The sequence below is a fragment of the Mercenaria mercenaria genome, chromosome 18 (genome assembly GCF_021730395.1).
Source record: "Mercenaria mercenaria strain notata chromosome 18, MADL_Memer_1, whole genome shotgun sequence".
NCBI lineage: Eukaryota > Metazoa > Mollusca > Bivalvia > Venerida > Veneridae > Mercenaria > Mercenaria mercenaria.
Genome location: NC_069378.1, coordinates 1,027,603 through 1,048,641, shown reverse-complemented (window position 1 = coordinate 1,048,641; position 21,039 = coordinate 1,027,603). Strand labels below are relative to the sequence as shown.

At 33.9% G+C, this 21,039-nt stretch overlaps 1 protein-coding gene across 1 annotated transcript; it reads right to left on the bottom strand.

Moving 5' to 3' along the window:
- Nucleotides 1-5,266: 5,266 nt before the first annotated feature.
- LOC128550682 (von Willebrand factor D and EGF domain-containing protein-like) lies at nt 5,267-19,842 on the bottom strand. The gene is made up of 8 exons (XM_053530209.1): nt 19,503-19,842; nt 17,208-17,360; nt 13,592-13,766; nt 11,674-11,861; nt 10,276-10,542; nt 8,952-9,060; nt 7,852-7,990; nt 5,267-7,589 (listed from the first exon to the last, which is right to left on the bottom strand). Exons 1-8 carry the CDS (start codon nt 19,551-19,553, stop codon nt 7,487-7,489), a joined length of 1,185 nt encoding a protein of 394 aa, XP_053386184.1. The 5' UTR covers nt 19,554-19,842; the 3' UTR covers nt 5,267-7,486.
- Between the last annotated feature and the right edge of the window lie 1,197 nt (nt 19,843-21,039).

Below are 21,039 nucleotides of genomic sequence, written 5' to 3'. Positions count from 1 at the left end.
GATTTTGACCAGGTACATTGTTGATTAGAGTCTACAATTAAAACGCGTCGTTTAAAGAATTCGATGTACAAAGTACCAATTCAGAGTAAAAAAAAAACTTTAAGAAAAACTATGAAATACTAGTCAACAGCATGACGGATGAATCTGTCCTTAATATTTTATGGTCATGCCTTTTGTGTTAACTTTATCGCATATATTTAATACCACCGTCACACATACGGCGCGGATAGCTACGTTTAGCTACGGATAGAAACGTAGTAATCTGTATCGATCCGTACTTGACCCATGCGGACTGGTACGGAATGGTACGGATAGATACGGATCGGTACGGATTCCTACGTTTCTATCCGTGGCTAGACGTAGCTATCCGCGCCGGGTATAACTTAACTTCAAAGTATATCGAGAAATGCATTTGTAATAGTTGGTGTCTCATGTTTTTGTATAAAAAATATTAACTGTATTAATTTTCAAGAACACCATCAACAATAGAATACGTTGATATGATTATCATTTTTATTTCCTCTCATGTATGATTTACAATCGTGCATTGTATACTGACATTATTTTATATAAAACCTAAATGTTCGGAGTAACACCAAGTTTGAACGAGTTTTTACATTGTTCACATTGTTTTTTTTTTTTATCGTAATCTTACTAATATCCATGCGATGATTATATCAACTGAAATGTTTTTATTTGATTTTCTTTTTTAAAAAAACCTGTAAAAGTCCTGCCCTTTCGGACAATTGATATCAAAATGCAAGAAAAAGAAACGATCATAATTACGGATAAATTAAATGGGCGGATTAAGAGAAGTAAGGTTCATTCTAAAGTTTGAAATCTCAAGGAATTTTAATTGAACTTCAACTTCATACGTTTACTTCGCAAGAGACGTTGAAGGGGAAGGCGAAGGTTGAAATCTCAAACCCTTTATTAATCACTCTCGACACCTCATTCCTGATGAAATCCATCGCCAGGAGGATATGAAAGAAGAGCTAAGAGTTTCCTTTTAATGCTAAGCGCCAATCAAGGGTGCTACTGGTACCAATTTTCTTGCTTTGGTATGACGCGGCCGGGGATCGAATCCATGACCTCCCGCACACAAAGCGGACGCTCTACCACTAGGCTATCCATATTATACAGCGGTAAAGCTATTGACTTCAGGCACAATGTCTCTATTGAATCGTCACGGAGATCAAAGGTCTCATCCAGATATCTGACTCAAGACCCTATGATTTGTCCTATCGAGCTAGGCATGGTTTTGTATATGTTATTATAATGTTCCTTTTTCCCTAAATTTCAAAAACTAATTTATATAAAACTTGATTTTTACTCACAGGAAGACTGCACATATCAGCTGTATGATCATAATATTTTGAATGCACATATGGATATTATTGTATGTTTTATTGAAATTCCATCTAAATTATAGTTACATGGATTGTGTCGAACAATTTGGAGCCTAAGTACTACCTGCGTAAAAAGTCTAGGTGTCGGGGTGCATGGTAGACATTATTGGCCCCCGTACTTTATATAGCAGGCCCAAAGGTACAGAAAACAAAATGTAGCAATGAAAAAGGGAGATCGGTGAAATCAAGGAGTCAGCTGCATAAATCTTACTGTTGAAGTTTGATAGAGGTAAAAGAAACAAGTCACTAATACTTCGTTTTAATATTCTTTATCTTTATTTTTTTCAAAATTCAATGATGCACATTCGAATGAGTTATTTAAATAAATAAATTTAAAAAAACCCCCAAAACAACAACAACATACAGCACTCGAAAAAATCACACAGAGTATTGAATAATTGAAATAATTTAAAAGGAATATAAATGCTGTTAGGCACTACATTTAGTACTTAGTGATTTTCAAAAGTTGCAAAACACCACAATTGAAAATGAAAGAAAATTTTATCTGCATGTTGAAAATATAACAAATTTGTACAAGTGCTTAAGTCTCACTCACACTATACCATATAGCGTTAACTGACCTCCAACGTATAGCAACATTTTCAATCCGTTCCTGTCCGTTCGCATGGGTTTATGTCCCATTTCTTATGCGGCGCCTGCGCTCCTTGTCCGGCGATGTTCGTTCCATCCGGTGGAAGATTTTGAGCATATTCAAAATTTAGAACGTACACCACCGGATAAAGTTGTCCGTTAGATGTACGGTAGCAATGCGTTACTCGTGCGTTCCCTATTTTGTACTTGACCGGTTAGCATCCGTTTTTGTCCGGTTCGCATTCGTTCTTGTCCGTTGGACCTGATTCACAGCCGGACTACTACCGAACATGCAACGGATATAACGTATGTTCAACGGACGATAACTGACAAGAACGTTTTGTCAGTTTCTCATGCGTTGCGCATACGTTTTAAGCGGTACAGGTCTGTTACAAGTACGGTGATATCCGTTAATTGAACGTTGTTCGTTCTTTATATATGCGTTAACCTTGCGGTCATTGTGCGTTTTATGCGCCCCATACACCGATCGCGAGAGCAACGAGCAGCAGCGGGGGATGATTTTCGTCACCGGAAAACTTTCTGCCGAAAATTTTCTATTCGTTTGGCGTCCGTTAACGCTATACGGTGTAGCGTGACTGATACTTAAATGAATGAATTATAATTCAGAGATAATTGAAACTGCATAATTAATTTGACAGTATTTATCTTGTTGTTAATTCGATGTATTGAGTATCAGTCCTTCACTTATAAAATTTAAGCATGGATAGAAAGTGCGAACTGCTACTTAGGTACCCTAATTTCATTAATACAACAAAAATGAATAGATGTAAGTATAATATCAATATGTATTAGTATTGGTGATAATTTCCATACAGTTTCGTAAGAAAAAAGACGGTTAAATAACTGCTAAAAAGTAATGAAGACCGAAGCAATAATCTATTTGCCTAAAAAGTGCTAAAAGAAATGACAAATGGTTATCTTCGATATTATGAACACTAATTGTTTGACTGTGAAATGCTAAACCTAATGTGAAAAATTCGAACTGCTTAGTGTTTATCTAGATAACTTCTGATTATATCCGTAGAAGACATATTTTAAATAGCCATTTGCAACCAATTATAATTTTGTTTCGTACGAAAACTGTGTTCAAAACATAAAACAGTATACGGTAATAGTGCAATGTCTCATGCTTAGATCATGCTTTTGCGAATTCCAGTAACATTCACTTAATTGAGGGTTCCGTTAAGTATATAAGATGTGCAGATCCTTAACTCATAAAGTTTCAGAACTTGAAAATAGGCTTTTATTATTATGGAATTAGCAGTGCATTTCTGATATTTGGCATTTGGCATTCAACATTAAGTGTATGACATATAGCATTCGGCATAAGACATTAAGTAGGTCCCAGAAAAATCACAAATTAGCTATATAGCTAAATCTAGCTATATATAGCTAGAAATAGAACTTCACAGTTGTATCATTCCTTGTTTTTAGCTCTTAAATGTACATCTTGATACGTGATATCTTTCAAAGAACGTTTACCTTCAAGATTATAAGAAACATTTGTACATCTCAAACGACATAGAAAAAAATAGTGTTATTGGGAGAATCGAGATCAACCAATTGTCAAACAGCAACACCCGACTGAAAGCAAGCCTATACCGGTATATTCGTTTCAACTGGGTAATTAAATTAAAATTGACATATGAATAAAAATTGTGATTCATATCCATTTTATACAGTATGCTTTCACTGGGGATAGTTTGTTGCTTTACATCCAGTAATCTATAATTAAAGCAAGTTTGTTGTAAGTTTTATTACATTTTATTCATATAAGTTTACAAAAAATGTCACACTGTATTTGCCTATTTCTATGGTTTGGATATCTTGGACATGGTTCCCGTACTCGTCATGTTGACCCCATTAGGTCAACCAGTCACTGAACAAAATAGCGTTTAGGGCGACCTTACAATCCGTTTATGCGTCAGGAGGCAAAATAAAAAAAATGCCCCAAAAAGCTAATTTCAATGAATGTCTCAAAAGGCTAAAGTCAAACTCTGCCCCAAAAGGCTACCTTCTGTCCCAAAAGGCTAAAACAAATAAATTGCCCCAAAACAATTTAACTTTTTAATAAACCGCTGAACTCTCCATTTCGCCATAAACATTGATGACTGATCCTGGAAGAGTAGAAGAGTACGAGAACCAGCATAAGCCCGCACGACAAAAAGTATTAACAGACACGAATGCTTGCAATGCAGAAGATACTTGTGCTAGAAATAAACAGTTGCCAAGAAAAGATAAATGTACACCGTCTTCTGCATATACAGCTGGAGTTACACCTCAAAATTGGATGTAACATAAAAATTCAGATCCAACGAATGACTATATTCTAGCAAAATATTTCAATTTCACATTGTTTTGAGTTGTTGGAAGCCATCTTGAAACTGAAACGCTCGTCCAATCAGATCGTGCGTTACAACACAGGTACTGCCAAATCCAAGATGGCTTCCAACAACTCAAAATACCATGAAATTGAAATATTTAACTAGAATATATTCATTCATTTGATCTGAATTAGGTAAACTGTGGAATTGCAGACCTTTTTATTCAAGTGAATGATAGGCACAGCGATATGCCGTCAGAATGCGTCTGGGTCGCCGAAACGACCGCTTCGTACGTTCCACATTGTTTGGCAAATGGACATATAGCAGACTTCATACCTTCTAATAAGTACTGTTTTGATAGTTGAAAATTTTTTTTTCAGAATTGTATCAGGGGTCTTGTAGGGTGGGAATATTAAGGAACACCTGAGAATGTCAGAATTTTTTTTCAGGGTTGTATCAGGGGTCTTAAGGTGGGGAGGGGGTGACCAATCAATGATACTGCCACCTGTGCGTAAGACGATACACAATCTCGCATAAAGTAACTCCAGTACCGTATAATGTCCGGTTCAGCCGATCACATACCATTTTGTTTGCAAAAACAAACTACATTCACGGGTATAATTATGTTGTATTTTTATTACGTTCAAACAAAACAAATAAATACTGAACATATACACAAACAGATACTTAAATGTGTCTTATAAATGTACAAATTGCCATATAAAATGTTTAGATTATGAAATTGTCATTGTAACTATCTATTTATATTTGTCATGATAAAGTTCTAAAGCAAAGAGTCGCTTCCATTTATTAAAGATTGTCTGTGATATTCACTATAGTCATGATTGTCATTTATTCTTGCTCACACTTAATCTAGAGCATGGTTTAACACACATTACTTATTCTTTATGTTCAGTATTCAAATTAGATAAGTAGGCAGTATCTTTAAATCTAAATGCAAATTTCTACAAATGCATTACATAAAGCCAACCAACTCTTATTACTAGCATTTATTCTCAAATCTACCATCAATTTTGAAATACAATGATTTCAATTCAATTCAATTCAATTTTATTCAGGTATATGACCAAATTACATAAAACAAAAATACAAAAAGTATCTAAAACATAGAAGTTACATGAAAATTTACATGTTCTTAATAACAAGAGAGTTTTCGTTGTCACTGAATTGCACCAAAGTCTTTACGGAGATATGTAGTAGTGATCGCCCATACCTGGGGTAGCCCAAAAAAGTTCAAGTACTTATTTATATTCGGGTCCCTGGCATTAATATTTCTTTTGGCATTTAATCAATTCCTATATCACTTATAATTGTATATCTTAACAATTGTTTTTTTTTACAAAGATGTCTTAAATAAAATTCACATGATATATTAAACAATACATAGCGGTACGGACAATCCACACGCGCATATGCATTGCATTGATTCTTAAGATAACTGGCGATTTCAACTGTTATTTTTATGTCTAAATATCTTACTTATTAAAATATATAATATATTATATAAATATATCCAAATTGATTATAAGAAACGTTAGTAAAAATAGTATCCCAGTTTTCTCTATCCCGGGCCGATTTAAACTTCGTATATGAAACCCTGTTTAGATTTGATTGTTTTAAGATCCTCTGACAGTGCATCCCAATCTTTATTCAAAACTTGTTATTTTAGAAACAATAAAGTAACATAGGCTAGATCTGGTCCTAGTATGAATTGTAGATACTCTAGTTGTTATATAAGTATTTCAGGGCTTTGCCATTAAACATATAAAACACGTGGCTAAGTAAGTTGTCGGTCTCTGTCTAAGCATACTGAAAGTACCGAGTTCTTTTCATGTTACACTGGTTCTTCAAGGAAGGTCTAATAAAAATCTAATAACCTTATTTTGACAAATTTGCAAATTTGTGTTTTAACTTTTTTGTTAATACTGCATACCAAGATGTGCATGCATAGTGAACCAGAGCGTGAGTGAGTGTCTGTCTTGTTTGAAGACTTAACTTGCAGCAATTTCTTTATAAAAACCTCACTCTAGAATTAAATTTTGTTACTATGGGGTCTACAATTATTTCACAACCATATTATCAATCGTGAACCCAATATACTTTACATTGTCCTTAGACGGTATTGTATGACAATTACAACTGACAGTAAATGATTTTACCTTTTTTAGTTTTTCTTACTGACCCAAATATCATAAACTCAGTTTTACCTAAATGTAAAATTAATAGAGGCGATTGTATGTAATATGAAATAAAATGGTTTGAGAAGCTGACCACGCATTATGCACACATGGTGTGTTAAAACAGTTACTCAAATCTGCACTTGAAAGACGCTGGATAAAGTCCTCTTTACTGTATATATTCTAAAACCTTATTTTGAACGTTGTATGTTGTTGTAAAACCTTTTTCTTTCATTTTTTCCGAGCAAAGAGTCATATTATGCTTTTATGTACAGAACAGCTCAACTTGTTTCAGATTCAGAAGTAGGATAATTGTAGTTCTGATTGTTTCCAGTCATATAACAAAACATCGGGACTTGAGGTTAGCATTACATGCATTTTGAATAGATACGTTGTATTTTCTGCAAACCAACTTACAAACAAATATGTATTATTGCAATGTTGATTTTGTAATATCGATACATGAATAATTCTTGATTTTCAAATGTTTTATGTTGATGATATAAATTACCATTTTTTTATAATAAACATTTTTCATTTTTTCATCAAGTAACTTTAATCATTTTTTATTAAAAGGAAACATAATTACAGCATTTCGTTCTGCCACACAGGTATGAGGTATTTTTTAAGATTTTATTGCTTTCATATTGTGGAAATAGTTAGCGCTGATGTCCATTATTCGTTTTCATATCACAAAGTTAACTGCATTAAATGTTTGGAATGCGTGTAACATTGCCTTAATGCTTCTTGGAAGTTAAAGATAAATAAATGAGTTCGTCTCGAATATACACAAAGTGTAAACAAAACAATGAGAATGAGAAATTTGTTATGCTAAATTCATTACGCCTATGGGCACTATAAAGATTTCTGCAATTAACACTGCTTATATTCAATATCAAAAGTGAACCTCTTGGTTACTCCAGCGTATCCAGTTCGAAAGGATTTATGTTTGCCCATAAGTAAGGTTGTCGACGTTAAACGACATTCTGCTAGGTTCTCGTGATACGACTGGCCCTGATGAAAACCCCAGAGATGCATTGACTGAACTGAAAAGAAAAATGTAGTTCGCTTTACTGCTTTAGGTAAGTGCTCGTTGAACACGCATTGTGAGACGTGGGGTTCGTAATTAGCCGCTATACATAGGAGGTTCCTCATAAATGTAATTTAGCTGATATATAAAGTTTTATTTACCCTATTAATCAACGAATTGTATACATGGCTTTTCAATAATTTTTACAGTTAATTAGATTTCTTTTAATGTACATCATTAAATCATAATACTATTATCGATTAAAGTGACGAATGTACCCTTTTTTGCATCCTTTTTTGACACCAATGAACACTATCGTTGTTACAATCATAATTCCAACAATCACTCCAACAACAATACCAGCTATATTAGAAGCAGTTAGGCTCCCTTCCTCGTCATTTGGGGGTGACATGCAGCCTGCAAAAGCGATTTAATTTTGTATATTTTTGTCTCAACAATTTTAAATTTTATGTAAAGGTTTCTACATACAGCAGATAATATATAACCTTATTACATGAGTACCTATAAATAGTAACAAATTTGTGCTGAAAATTCTCCCATTATCGCATTGCGTCATGCATTATCGCATTATCATAATAAGCCCCGGGGCCATTATCGATAATGGCCCTGGCGTTAGCGCGGGAAATTAACGTCCGTAAACAGAAATGACGTCATGGCGTTTCGTGGAGGTAAAACAGCGGATATTTCCGTTTTATTTTATCATCTTGAGCGTAACATGGTGTATTCTTCGTGAAATAACGTATCTTTATCCCTAAATTATACAATAAGCAAGAAAGTACAACTATCCAGGTATTTGATTTTATACAGTAAATATACTTATACAAATAATATATAAACTGAAAAACTGAAATTTATTGTGCCAGAAGATGCAAGTACCCATAAAAATGACACAAAAACCATTTCTTACTATATTATAGGTAAACATGTAATAAACAGGTAAATACATGGGAGAGCGGTGCCTTTGAGTGATAATGGCCCTCGAAGAAGATAATAGCCCTCGGGCTAAAGCCCTCGGGCTATTATCACCTTGCCAGGGCCATTATCACTCAAAGGCACCGCTCTCCCATTTATTAACCTATACATTATAAAGCATATTAAAATATATGTGTATTTTTTCTTAGACTAAAGATTGTGACAAATGTACAATATTGACAATGCAGTACTGAAACTTTTGTGTAAATATCACCGGTATGTCTTTGCGTGGTTACGTGCAAATTGCTTATGATATTTAAAAAATAACTGAAAAAAAAAACTGTTTTAATCTGAAAAGTATACTTATGCAAATTTCTAATGCTGCAGCTATTCAGATATAACAATACTTCTGTAAAATAACTATGAATATGAAGTCTTCAATTACCTTGAGTCCAGTTGTATTGAGAATTACTGGGATCACACTTGAAGCAAACGTTACTTATATTCACGTCATTTTGTTCGTAGCAGTAGCCATCTATTAGGCAAGTGTCAGCCTACAATACAATTTTTATCCCATGCTTAAATATATTGTAATTATCTTTTTTATTTTTGCTCATGGTTGAGACTGTACATGTATCGTTTACAAAACTCTTCTAACATTTTATCTGTATCGGTGTAACATTAAACTCAAGAACAATTATAAAATATATCTTACATTTTTGGTCTTTATCTTATGTTATTATAAGTACAGTTTTGACTATTGTCATTTATCTAAAGAAATTTATAAAATGATTATCAACGATTAGAAAATCGACTTGAAACCCCACTGTGATCCTGTATTTGTTTGTTTTGTCCTTGTGTGTGTGTGTGTGTGTGTGTGTATGTTGGTCGTCTGCGCGTCCGTGTGCTGGATTTACGTTAGTGGAGGCTGCGTTTTCAGAACGTGGCTTTTCGGTGCTTGTGAGGGATCTACTTTCCAGATTTTATTTCCCTGTTGGATATTCATCCTTGTTTTTGTTTTTAATATGATAATATATCAGGTTATAAGATATAGCCCAACAACAAAGTTATTATTAGTTTAGAGCATACTGGTATAATAATAATAATAATAATAATAATAATAATAGTAATAATAATAATAATGATAATAACAATGTGTGTAAGTTTATTCATAGTGGCATTATACGCATCTTACTGCACATAGTGTGTGTTTTTGTGAATGTTTTATGAAAGCAATTTTCGGTTGCTGTGCATTTAAATTTGTTAAACTAACGATAATGCCGCATATGTATTTGAAATTCATGCTTTAGAAATAAAGAAATCTGATTAATAAAATAATAGATCTTTTCTTCAATCTTCTACGCAGTGATCTCCCTTACATACAGATAGGGATATCTAAGGTTGAAGGGAAGCATTTCCTGCATGCAGTTTGACCTTTCTCAAAAAGACTGCCCAAGTCAAAATAAGAAAAGTCATATTTGGAATATTATCATTTTGTACTGGTAACAGGAAGACTTTGGTATATTGGGTAAAAAGCTATAATTTCCTCCACCCTTTTTACACACACATCTATTTCAGCTGGAGTATTATTTTAAAAATGCGCATAATTCCACTTTAAGCGATGAAATTATCGTATAAAACACTTATAGATGTCTTTCAACATCACTGAAATATACTGACTATGGAATTTAAATACATAATATTGTATAATAAATAAATTGCAAAACTAAATATCCTTCTAATGGCACCTTAGAGTAGAATGCTATTACCTTAACTGTAAATTGCACGTTCTCATCACTGTCTGTATTTCTATTTAGGCACAACGAATCAAAAACGTAAACAATCGTGACCGGGCCGAAGTTCGTGCCATCGTTACTGATTGATATGTCATACAAGTAATGCAGTACACCTGTTTCTGTGTCACTCGAGCGTTTCCGTCTCCCTTCAGCAAAGCAGCATTCACCATTGTAAAGATTTCGATATCTGCCCTCTGTTGAATCCGATCCAATTGTTAGCGTATCCCCACTCAACATTTTCTGCAGTAAAAATATTTCCATAGACGTAATGTATTGCTGATGTAATGCATCAATTTACCCACTGCTTTTCACAGAACATGCATTTGCGTTTGCTCTAAGGCGTTTGTCAACAGAATAGCAAGAAGACAGAAGGTTTTATTTAGACCTGAAAGATTACTGCCTCACGGGAGAATTAATGTTCATTTTCTGGACAGTCAATTTACAATTTCAGCAAAGTTGAAATAGGATTTTTGTGACAATTTACCGTTTCATGTCATTTCTTGCACCTAACTTTTGAGTTATCTTGTGAATGGTTCGGTGAGAACATGATAGAAGCTTTTTAATACCTTCTTTTGAAATCTTTCTGAACAGCTTAGATAAAATTGAATAAACAACGTAATTTTGCTTTTAATAATACCGTAGTAAATAAATTTACTTTATGTTCTATATAAAATTAACAATCTTCTGACAGCTGTAACACATAGCCAGCGAAAAAAGGATAACTAGTCTTATGTTCTTAAATGACGTAAAAACCACAAAACAAACCCCAAAGAAAAGTAGGGGTCATGTATCTTCTATGAGAGATTTTCATCTGACAGGTCAATACTATGGAATATCTTCCAAACTGACAGCTAAAATTATGTCTATAAATGTAAAAATCGCCTTGAAAATATTACCAGAGTGTCAGGTATAGGTGTAAAATGAAGTGGAAACAGGCACTGACTTGAATAAAACATGAAAATGCTACTTTTTACTGGCAAACATTGATGATGTTTTCTTTCCGCCATTTCTCTAGCCCGGAAGAGCTGCTTGACTACTTTTAGTACTATCATACCTTTCTAACGATTTCAGTAGCCATAATTGATCCTGCAAGAAGATTTCAGGCGTGTCAAAGCAATTTTTATGTGCGAACAGGCACTGAAGGAAACCCCATAACTTCTGCAAGCTAGCTACATAGATTGAAATAGAAAAGACTTTTACATCTCATGCGTTTTTGTGTGTGTTTGTTTTAATATCTTTAAGGGGCAAGGTATTCAGAGACATCACCTGGCATAGCTGATCCAGAAAAACACATATTGACTAGAAACGCTATTTATTGGGATAATAGATTATCATTTAGTGATTTAAATTCGCAAAAAGAATTTTTCTAACCTTTTGCCTAACCATCTTGCATTGAAAGGACTCCGCCAGCGCTTCTGTCTGTACAGAAAAACATCTACATTCACTCCCATAACGCTGATCACAAAATCCGCCTCCTTCAATATCTTCTATGGTTGGTCTATTAGATTTCTTAGTTCCACAATCAGGACCAAAATATAAACTGTCACACGTACATGTACCTGCGATCAAAAGTTCGTTTGATGGAATAAAAATATACCAAACATTAAAAAGAAGTTAAACAATCTCATTCCAGCATAAAACTGATGTTCTTGTCACTCTTCTTGGGTGTTTTAACAGGAGAGAAAATTTATGTTAAGGTAGTTCTGCACATTTGATAAAATGAAAGTGGTGGCGAAACGTGATTTATCCGGAAAACGTGGAATAAAGCCTGGATTCAGGTAAAAAATGATACTCATTTTATGAATTAATAGCAAATAGCAGCCTATGAGTAAATTTATTACAATGGCACTGTTACTATCTTTCTAAAGTTAAAATATGATATTAAAACATCTGACACGTTAAAAATTCAAAATAATGTCTTACATTTAACGTGAAAAATGCAGTTCACTTTAATCGTGGCCAAATATCTCAAAATTAAGCACACGAACCTATACATTTTATTTCACCACATTATATGCCATATGTTTATTTACAACTGTGGAAAGTTTCATTAAATTCTACATTGTAGAAAAATTTCTGTTCGCAAAAATGTTATGAAAGTTATGATTTTCCCATAGACTTCCATTATGAAAAATGGCGTGAGGTCTATTTTTTTGAAATCAGTCTAGCAAAATCAATCATGACCCTATGTTTTTTATTTGCTGAATTTTCTAGATATATTCTGACGTTCTGAAAAATCAGAGTTTAATCAAATTCTATATTGTAGAATTTTTTTTTTCGATCCAAACGTGCAGAACTACCTAAACAGAGAGATTCTAGCGCTCACGTGCTGTTCAAATCCTTTTTATATATGCACGTTTCATGGCAAAGCGTAAACGCATTATGGCCCCAAAGCGGGTATTCAAAAGGAAATGACATCAATGTGTTAAAAAACAACGCAATTTAATGACGTTGAGGGATATTTTATTAGTTTATTAGTTTTTAAGTGTTGTATGCTAGAAGAGCGTTAACGCATGTTCATTTTGTGTTGTAACATCTTCAGAATCCGTCGGAATTCTGCTGATGCCATAACATGACAAAAATATGCGTTATCCCTATATTAATAGGCGATTGTTTTCGAGGCAATTTTCGTAATCCATGCCAACATGTTTCTTTTATTTCTGCACTAAAAAACCATGCAAGAAAGGTTTCCAGTTATTTGAAAAAAAATATGATTATTTTCTTTTAAAAGATAAAAACAGTGGACAGTAAACGGAAAATATTGTCATTAATAATCATTAAGCCAGTACGAGAACGTGGTGAATAGGAAATAACGTCAACGTGACACCGGCTTTCAGAAAAAATTGCAAAGAATGATATTCCCTGTAACAGGTATGATGACACTAAAAATAAACTTGCTGTTTTCAAGTAAATAAGTACTCTCATTTGAGTATTGAATAGTTTGTAATATACCGGTATATATTTAGCTAAATCAGATTTCATTGAGCTCGCTTTGAGGCTTTGTCTTATTTCATATTAACGATAAATTCCCATTCTAGGCGGTGCCTTAATTTATATTATTCTTTTCACTTAGATTCACCTTGTTTTGATAAGAAATGTTTTAAAAATAATAATTTTGTGCAAAGCACTTACAATTTATCGCAATCGAAGAAACGCGTGATTACGGATTCATCTTGTAGAATAGCATCATTAATGGGGAGATTGCTTCTCTGTTTAACAAACAATAACTTTAATAATGAATAATTTTTGTACTACAAATCGTAACATTTCCTTGCTCTGATAATCATACCATTTTCCTGACAAACACCATTCCCGTTGCAATTGAAAGGACATAACTGCATTTTGAACTCCTTCAATTCCTCAGTGTGATATAGTGTGTAATTTGCATCTCTTTTGTAACCGATTTCAATAGCGGAATCTGCTGCCTGTTTGTGTGTAGCAATCCATCCGAGATCTTGCCCAGTCTGTTACAACAATCAAGTTAACAAGTTATACTACCTTATTTCCAAGTAAAATGCATACATTAAAGACAAAAATAATATGGTGTTATTTAATCATTTTATAACTAATTTAGTATTTTTCAAATGTGTATCTTTTGTGTAAGGTTCAATAGAGCGCCATCTAGTGGAACGTCAAATATTACGCTTGCCGACATCACATCTTTGCGTTCTGAAAGGCCGGGGATCGATTTAAGTGAATTACCGGCCGGCAAGCAATTAAGCATATATGCATTAGGGGAGGAGCTTTACTACCTATGAGAGAGTCAGCAGACGACTGTAATATGATCATGTAAACACAGAATTCGTCTGCTGGATATCTAAAAGCATCTAATTCATGTTTTTCAGTTATGTTTTGTCTTGTTCCAGAATGAAACACTGGATTTATGTGATTTTTTTCCAAAAATGTTTTTTTCATGTATAATGTAGTTATTGTCTCATATTCTTTTCTTTCCTTGCTGTAACAAGTCCCATTTACATCGCCAAGTAACTGCAAAATCGTTGCATTGTGTTCTTTAATACTCAAGTAAATGTATGGTATGAACTCCCTATCTACAGAAATAACTTGATACACAGCAGAAAAGAATGTCCCTTAATTTTGATAAATGCCATTCAATTGACAAATGGAAGGTAAACAAAATGCTGTGCAAGTGATGGTGGAATAGGCTAAATTTACTAATTGGTTCCATTAAAAAATATGTTTAAATGTTTAAATTTTTCTACAAAAAAATGACAAGACTTAGTGCATTGCTGTGTATTGTTATCAATAAATGAGAATATAGCTGTTTAATTTCCATTCTTGAAAGCCATAATTTTCGGAACAATATAGTTTTCTATGTATTTCTATGTAATTCAGTAATACATGCTCATAAGCATGTGTAAACGTCCTGTCTTATGTCAAATGAAACGTAGAGAGTGTGACTCATAAAACTGCTGTTTCATGATTAGCTCTCAGCCAATGGAGAAGCTGCCAATCATCTGAGAGGTGAATTCAATTATTGTAGCAGACAACACATATTTTTTCTGGAAAGTACACTTCTAAATAATCATTCAACATATTTTTTTTCAAAACTTATAACAGTGGTGCTGAAGAAGACTTGTGCAAAATTTCAAAAAGATCTGTGCTCTAATTTCTTTGAAATTTTGATATAAACCTCTGATGTCGCTTGCTCACTGTACACAAAAAAAGTGGCCATTTCTCTGCCTGAACTCTTTTTATAGTTCTTCCCCGGCCTTGAACGTTGACGGTGAATACAACTAACCCGATAAAAATAGTCTCTAGTCTAATTCACCCGGTCAAAAATTAGCCCCACCCCTTATGATAGTGTTCGTCGATCGTAGGTTTGGCGTGCGGTACGTTCAATCTATCCGTAACTAATACTGTTCAATGGGGCAGTCGTACGTTACCTTGAAAAAGTGTTTAGTGCTTGTAAGAACTAAACTGTTGACGAAAATGGGTGTAAAAAACAATTACTATTCTCGGCTAATTCTAACTTTTAAGTCGGTCAAAACGTAGGCGTTAATAGTGTATTGGTAATAAATGAATAGATAATTGCACTTGCGTCTTCAAAAGTCATTGTTTTGGGTTTCTCAACAGCCTTCCAATTATGCCACGTTGGTCTGCTTACACAACCTGTCTTTATATAGTTTCTAACCACTTTCCACTTCTCCTCTTTATAAAGCGTTGTAGCTACTCGAGTTCAAATTAACAATCTCTGTATTCTGGGGAAACTTGTATTTAATTATTTATCAAACGGACTTATTTCCAATAAAAAAAAAATTCAATAATGAAACAAGTCGTTAAATAAAGCCTACAAATCTACAAACACATCCTACAAACAATGTGAATTTGGATGAAAAACGCGGGGTAAAAGATGTAACCTTTTCAGTGTGCTTTCATGAATTTCTAATGCGTGAAAATGAACCCGATAGTTAAGGAATTTTATTTCCATACTATATTCAAAAACATGTCAGAAACATTTGCAGAGAAATAAACAGATCTATGGAGCAAAGAACGGGCAGTAAAATGTTGTTTTTTGTGTGTAACATGCATTCAGGTATACGAGTGTAACTATAAAAATGGAAAGAAATCGGAAATGGCTTACACAATTTAAATACGCTTAAATGAGATTTATATTGTTGTCAACGTTTTTGTGATTAACTTAACTTTCCTTATAATACAAACAGTGAAATTATGATGTTCAAAACTGCACATAAAAAGGGTTTGGGTGGGGATAAGGGGAGGCAATATGTGTGGGGATAAGAGGAGGCAATATAGCGAAAGCGAAGTTGAAGTTCCCAGTATTTCATCACACATTTTACAGTAAAATAGATTTATAAGGTAATTTTAGTTTTCTAGAAAAAATCTATGGACCAGCTTTTAAACATCATTTAGTCATTTCGCTCGAAAACAATAATGCGGCATTTTTGCATAAAGTAAGCATTCCTTTGTCGAATAGTTGCAGTACATATTAATTGCCATCAAAACGGCAACGTCACAAATATTTACGGCTAGACTAAATCGTGAGTGTTCGATGACATTTGCTTAGAAAGTTTGTATTTGACCTTTTCAAAAACGTCCGGTGAAGATCAACTTTTGTGATCATTTTTACATGTTATCAAGGATGCAAAGCATGTATTAAAAAATCAGATATTATTTGTTGCTACCTTGTGTATCACCATTGTCTTCTTTTTAAGAAAAAGCAGATTTATTAAACTTATTATCGAGATTTTTTTGTTAAAACTAGAGGCGTCTCAAAAATATCTTGTTCGAGCGTGATAACGCGACAAAATCGGTCAATTTTCTATTATTTCGTTACGATAGAGACACAAAAAGTGTGAAGGCCAGACAACGGAAACACAGACATCCACGTGTTAACGTTTTTGATCAATTAAATGTAAACGTCACATACGAAAACGTTTAGCAACTATAACATTTCTGAAAATTCATGTTTCTTTGTCAAGACTTTCACGGATATTCGACATTCCTATTTGACGATCGAATTTCTGAATAAAACTGAATGAAAGTTTCACAGGGCGATAGTCACGCTTCAGTAAATACATAAAATACGATTGATACTAGTATTGTTCTTGCAAAAACTTTTATACACTTCATAAAAATCATCCTAGAACTATCCATTCGATGATGGAATGAACCTCTTTAAAGTTTTGAGTGTGTGTGTGTGTGTGTGCAACATTATTTAAAAATATTTCAAAGGGGTTAAACTATTATAAGACTATCGTATGCGCAGACATATGGATAGGAAACCGGACCAACGTTTGAATTTTAATATTTTAATCAATCCTGAAATAGCAAACAACCATAAAAGTTTAATGTATGACAACATTCTGTCCTGAAAAAATGCAATGTGTGTATATTTCGTAAACAGAGTAAAGTAAGTTTCTTACGTGGACATTCCATGTGCATTCGTCAATTGCCTGTGTAATATTAAATCCACCAAGCAGGTGTTGATTCTTTTCAATTGTTTCTGTTGTAACATTGTTAGTACAATAAATTCTTGCCATTTCCTCTGTTATAAGTTCTGACTCATCTGTTTGTCGCTACAATGTAGTTTGTTTGTGAATTAACTATTATTTTGACAATATCTTTACACTTTTTTAAGATATCATCATCGTATTTTGTCTTCATAAATACAATGTAATAGTAAACAGGTGTTTTATAATGATAAGGTGAATATCCAAGTTTACGTATAGTGGACGCAACTTGACCCCGATGGTTGACCTTTGCATTATAATACATAATAAGGCACAGCCTATTATTGAAAAGGAGTGTAGGTAAAACACGAGCTGCACGAGAAAAAGGAAATATGAATTTGAGTAAATATAAATTGTTGTATTGGAAGGTTTTAACTGATCAAATGTAAGTATATACACTTTGATACTGCACTGTATACAAACTAATTCCATATGAATATACACGGCTACCCTAAGCACCCTTGATTTCTATAATGAAATAATCGATATGAATAATCAGCCTAAGGTCAACCATCACGGTCAAGTTGCGACTACTATACATGACCAGGATGATAAGCTGAGGTAAATATCACCTTGGCCAGGACTTTTAAATAATTCTTTGTTGCTTGTTGCAAAACGGCGTTGAACCATAAGATGTAAATATACTGTATGCTTACACGACAGCTGGAAAACGTTTATCTACATTTACAATTCGCTATATTGTACGGCTTGTTATCGCATGACTGCGGCATTTTCCTTTGAAGTTTTATGTTTACTAAATTCTGGTATCGCCACGGTTAGCTGTGCTCTAAATGTCGTTGCACACAGCTATCGCTTACAGTTTCCTCTGTCTGGGTTGTAGAACAATACACACAAATTAGCAAGTGTTGCTGTGATAAGGTCTTGAAAATGATAAGCTATTTGCAATGTCTGTAGATTATTTCTCTGCATCTTGATTTAAAACTTGGAGTTTTTAGATAACATAAACATATAACTGCAAAAATGAGGATGATATTCTATTTAGTTTAGAAAGCCAAAAAAATTACTTTTCTGGCAAAGCTTTATAACATTCTCTAGGCCATTGATACATGAAAATTAGCCACGTGGGAATTGTTTACATTCTCTATTTCTCCAGGGTTCATTGACCTCGTTAGCGCCTCCCGGCAAATTCGAATTTTTGGCAGTTAGTTTAAATTGTTTGTTCTTTTGTGAATTTGATGCTTTTAATTTGGCTGATTGTTTGAATTTGACTGTTGATGGGTTCGTTTGAGATCTAGAGGTGTATAAATTGATCTTCTGCAGTTAAGTTGTGAATTGTTTCGAATATATATTTTGTTCTGAGTTTTGCAGATTAATTGTTTGGTTTTGAATGTTTTTCGGTTAAAGCTTGTGCTGGCCGAGCATAAGTATTGAAATACTTACGATATTTTGTTGATCATAATATATTCTGCCGTATATATGATAAAGCTTGACCCAAAGCGGTGCAAATTTGGTTATATTTCTGGACAGAATGTTTGTGGTGTGTGTTTGATTTAGGTGTAAATAGTACGTCACCATGCTTAAGTATATAATGTATATACAGTGTAAAAATATACAGAAAAACTACCCCCAAAAAAATACACACACGTAAATAAATAAGGAAACAATGAAGTGCTGGTTTCCAAGTTAAAGATTAGCCATAGTCAAGTGGTGCAAACTACCTCCCTAACCATTGGTAACGCCTCGCACCGACCACCAAAAATCCTTAAACACAGATATCATCATACAGCAAGTATTTTGTTTCATTATATGACTACACTGAAAATGAATTGTGGTTAGTAACTAGCAAAAATACATGCTAGCTTGTTTCTAAGAAAATTTTTACCAGTCAACAATTCATACTTAATTCTCGTATAGAAATTTTTTATCTTGTGTTTAATATATATCTATTTATTAGATCATGTGTGTTTGTTTTGGTAAATTGTTTCTCAGCCAAGTTTGATTCCAAAATTTGATCATTTGGAGAATATCCATATCTACGATCCTTATGTGACTACTGTCCGACCAATGATGTAACTAGAATATACGAGTCTTTAAATAAGTCGCTATAGTTTTAAGAAATTCTGTCCGATATAAAATATCTCACTTAAATGTCTTTATCCGAAGAACTATCGAAATAGACATGCAATTTCTTACTAATATGTTTTTAATAATATACTAAGTCTTAATCATTTTTTAAATACTACTTACCTTTCCGACAAATTTATGGGGTCGTTCGGCCAGTGCTGCCCTTCGTTTCATTTCAGCTTCAGGATCTGTATAGAATGAAGAACGTCTCGCAGTGCTCTGTATGCTACATCTTGTTTCATAATCTTGACATAAATTACTAGTAATAGTAAGACTGACAGTGCAAACATACTGCGATGGAGAACAAGTCGCCGTTTCTTCAACTGTTCCACACTGACCGTCATTAAAGCAGTTGCAGGTACAATATAAAAGCTGACCACTTTCTGTCCACGTTCCAACGTCAACACTACAGCTTGGTTCAAGCAAATTGATGTCCAAATTTGATATTCTAATGGTATGAATAAAAATGAAAAGCTTTATCAGGTTCTTTCCAAATAGGACATATTCATTGATACATGATATTAACTTTATAATTATTTAGTTTCTTACAGATTACCCGGCGACCTAATTTTTGTAATCGTGTCCTTTACCATAACATTCCAATTTCAAAGACATTAATGACATATCATGCACCCAACTTTACCTTAAGGAAGATGGGAATATTGTTTTGCTCACTGCCAGTTGGTCGGTCTGTCTGTAGAACATTTAGTTTCTGATCAATACTTAGAGGACGCTTGGTCTGACGATTTCCAATCTTTGCAGAATAATTGCTTATGGATTGTAGATGGCCAATTTTGTTTTGAGAGTTCGTAAATCAAATGGCAAGGTTGCAGTGACCTCAGACTAAAAACGATTTCCGCATAACAAGCAAAGAAAACTCATGCCTTAAGCCGTCAAACCTCACAGAATGATGGCTCTTAGTAAGTAGAGGACCCTTACTGCTTTGAGGCTCAAAAGGTCGAGGTAAAAGTCACAGTTGTCTCGAGTCTGAAACGGTTTCCGCGCAATAATTAATGGACGCTACTTCAGTCTACAGTCATCAAAATTCATTGTTTGGTAGCTTGTGGCCCGTCGATGACCTCTACAGCAATTACAGAGCGCTTGTGCTTTACGCTTTTTTAAACCTTGAAACTTAAAACTGTTTCCGATTTGTCATACAACTTTCATAGAATGATTGCCTGTAGTCCGAAGATGACTAACTGTTTATTGGACAGTACCTCAAGGGTTACGACTACAGTTACCTCGTTTCTGGTGAATTACTAAAGAAAGAAATTTGACAGTTTAATCGATAAAACTGTTGAAAATGAATAATTTCTGAAATAAAAAATGCAAGTAAGCCATTTATTTTATCTTAGACATGTATGTTTTATCTGATGATAATTGTACAGAATCATGTCGTACCTCAGTTTACTTGAAACACTTGGTACATCTCTGCTTGAACTGAATGAAAGCTTACGGGACTATGTGACATGGCATGAAGGTATGAAAGATATTTATTTAGGGCATATGTTTGGTTACGAATCACACTGACACAATTTTGGTAATGTAAAGATTTTACCAGCTTTTGACGGCGGAGGGTTAGAGTCGAGGTGCCTCATCAGGCATTGTTTCAGGTATGGGTCGGCACCTGAGTAGAACCTCCGACCTTCCGTACGCCTGA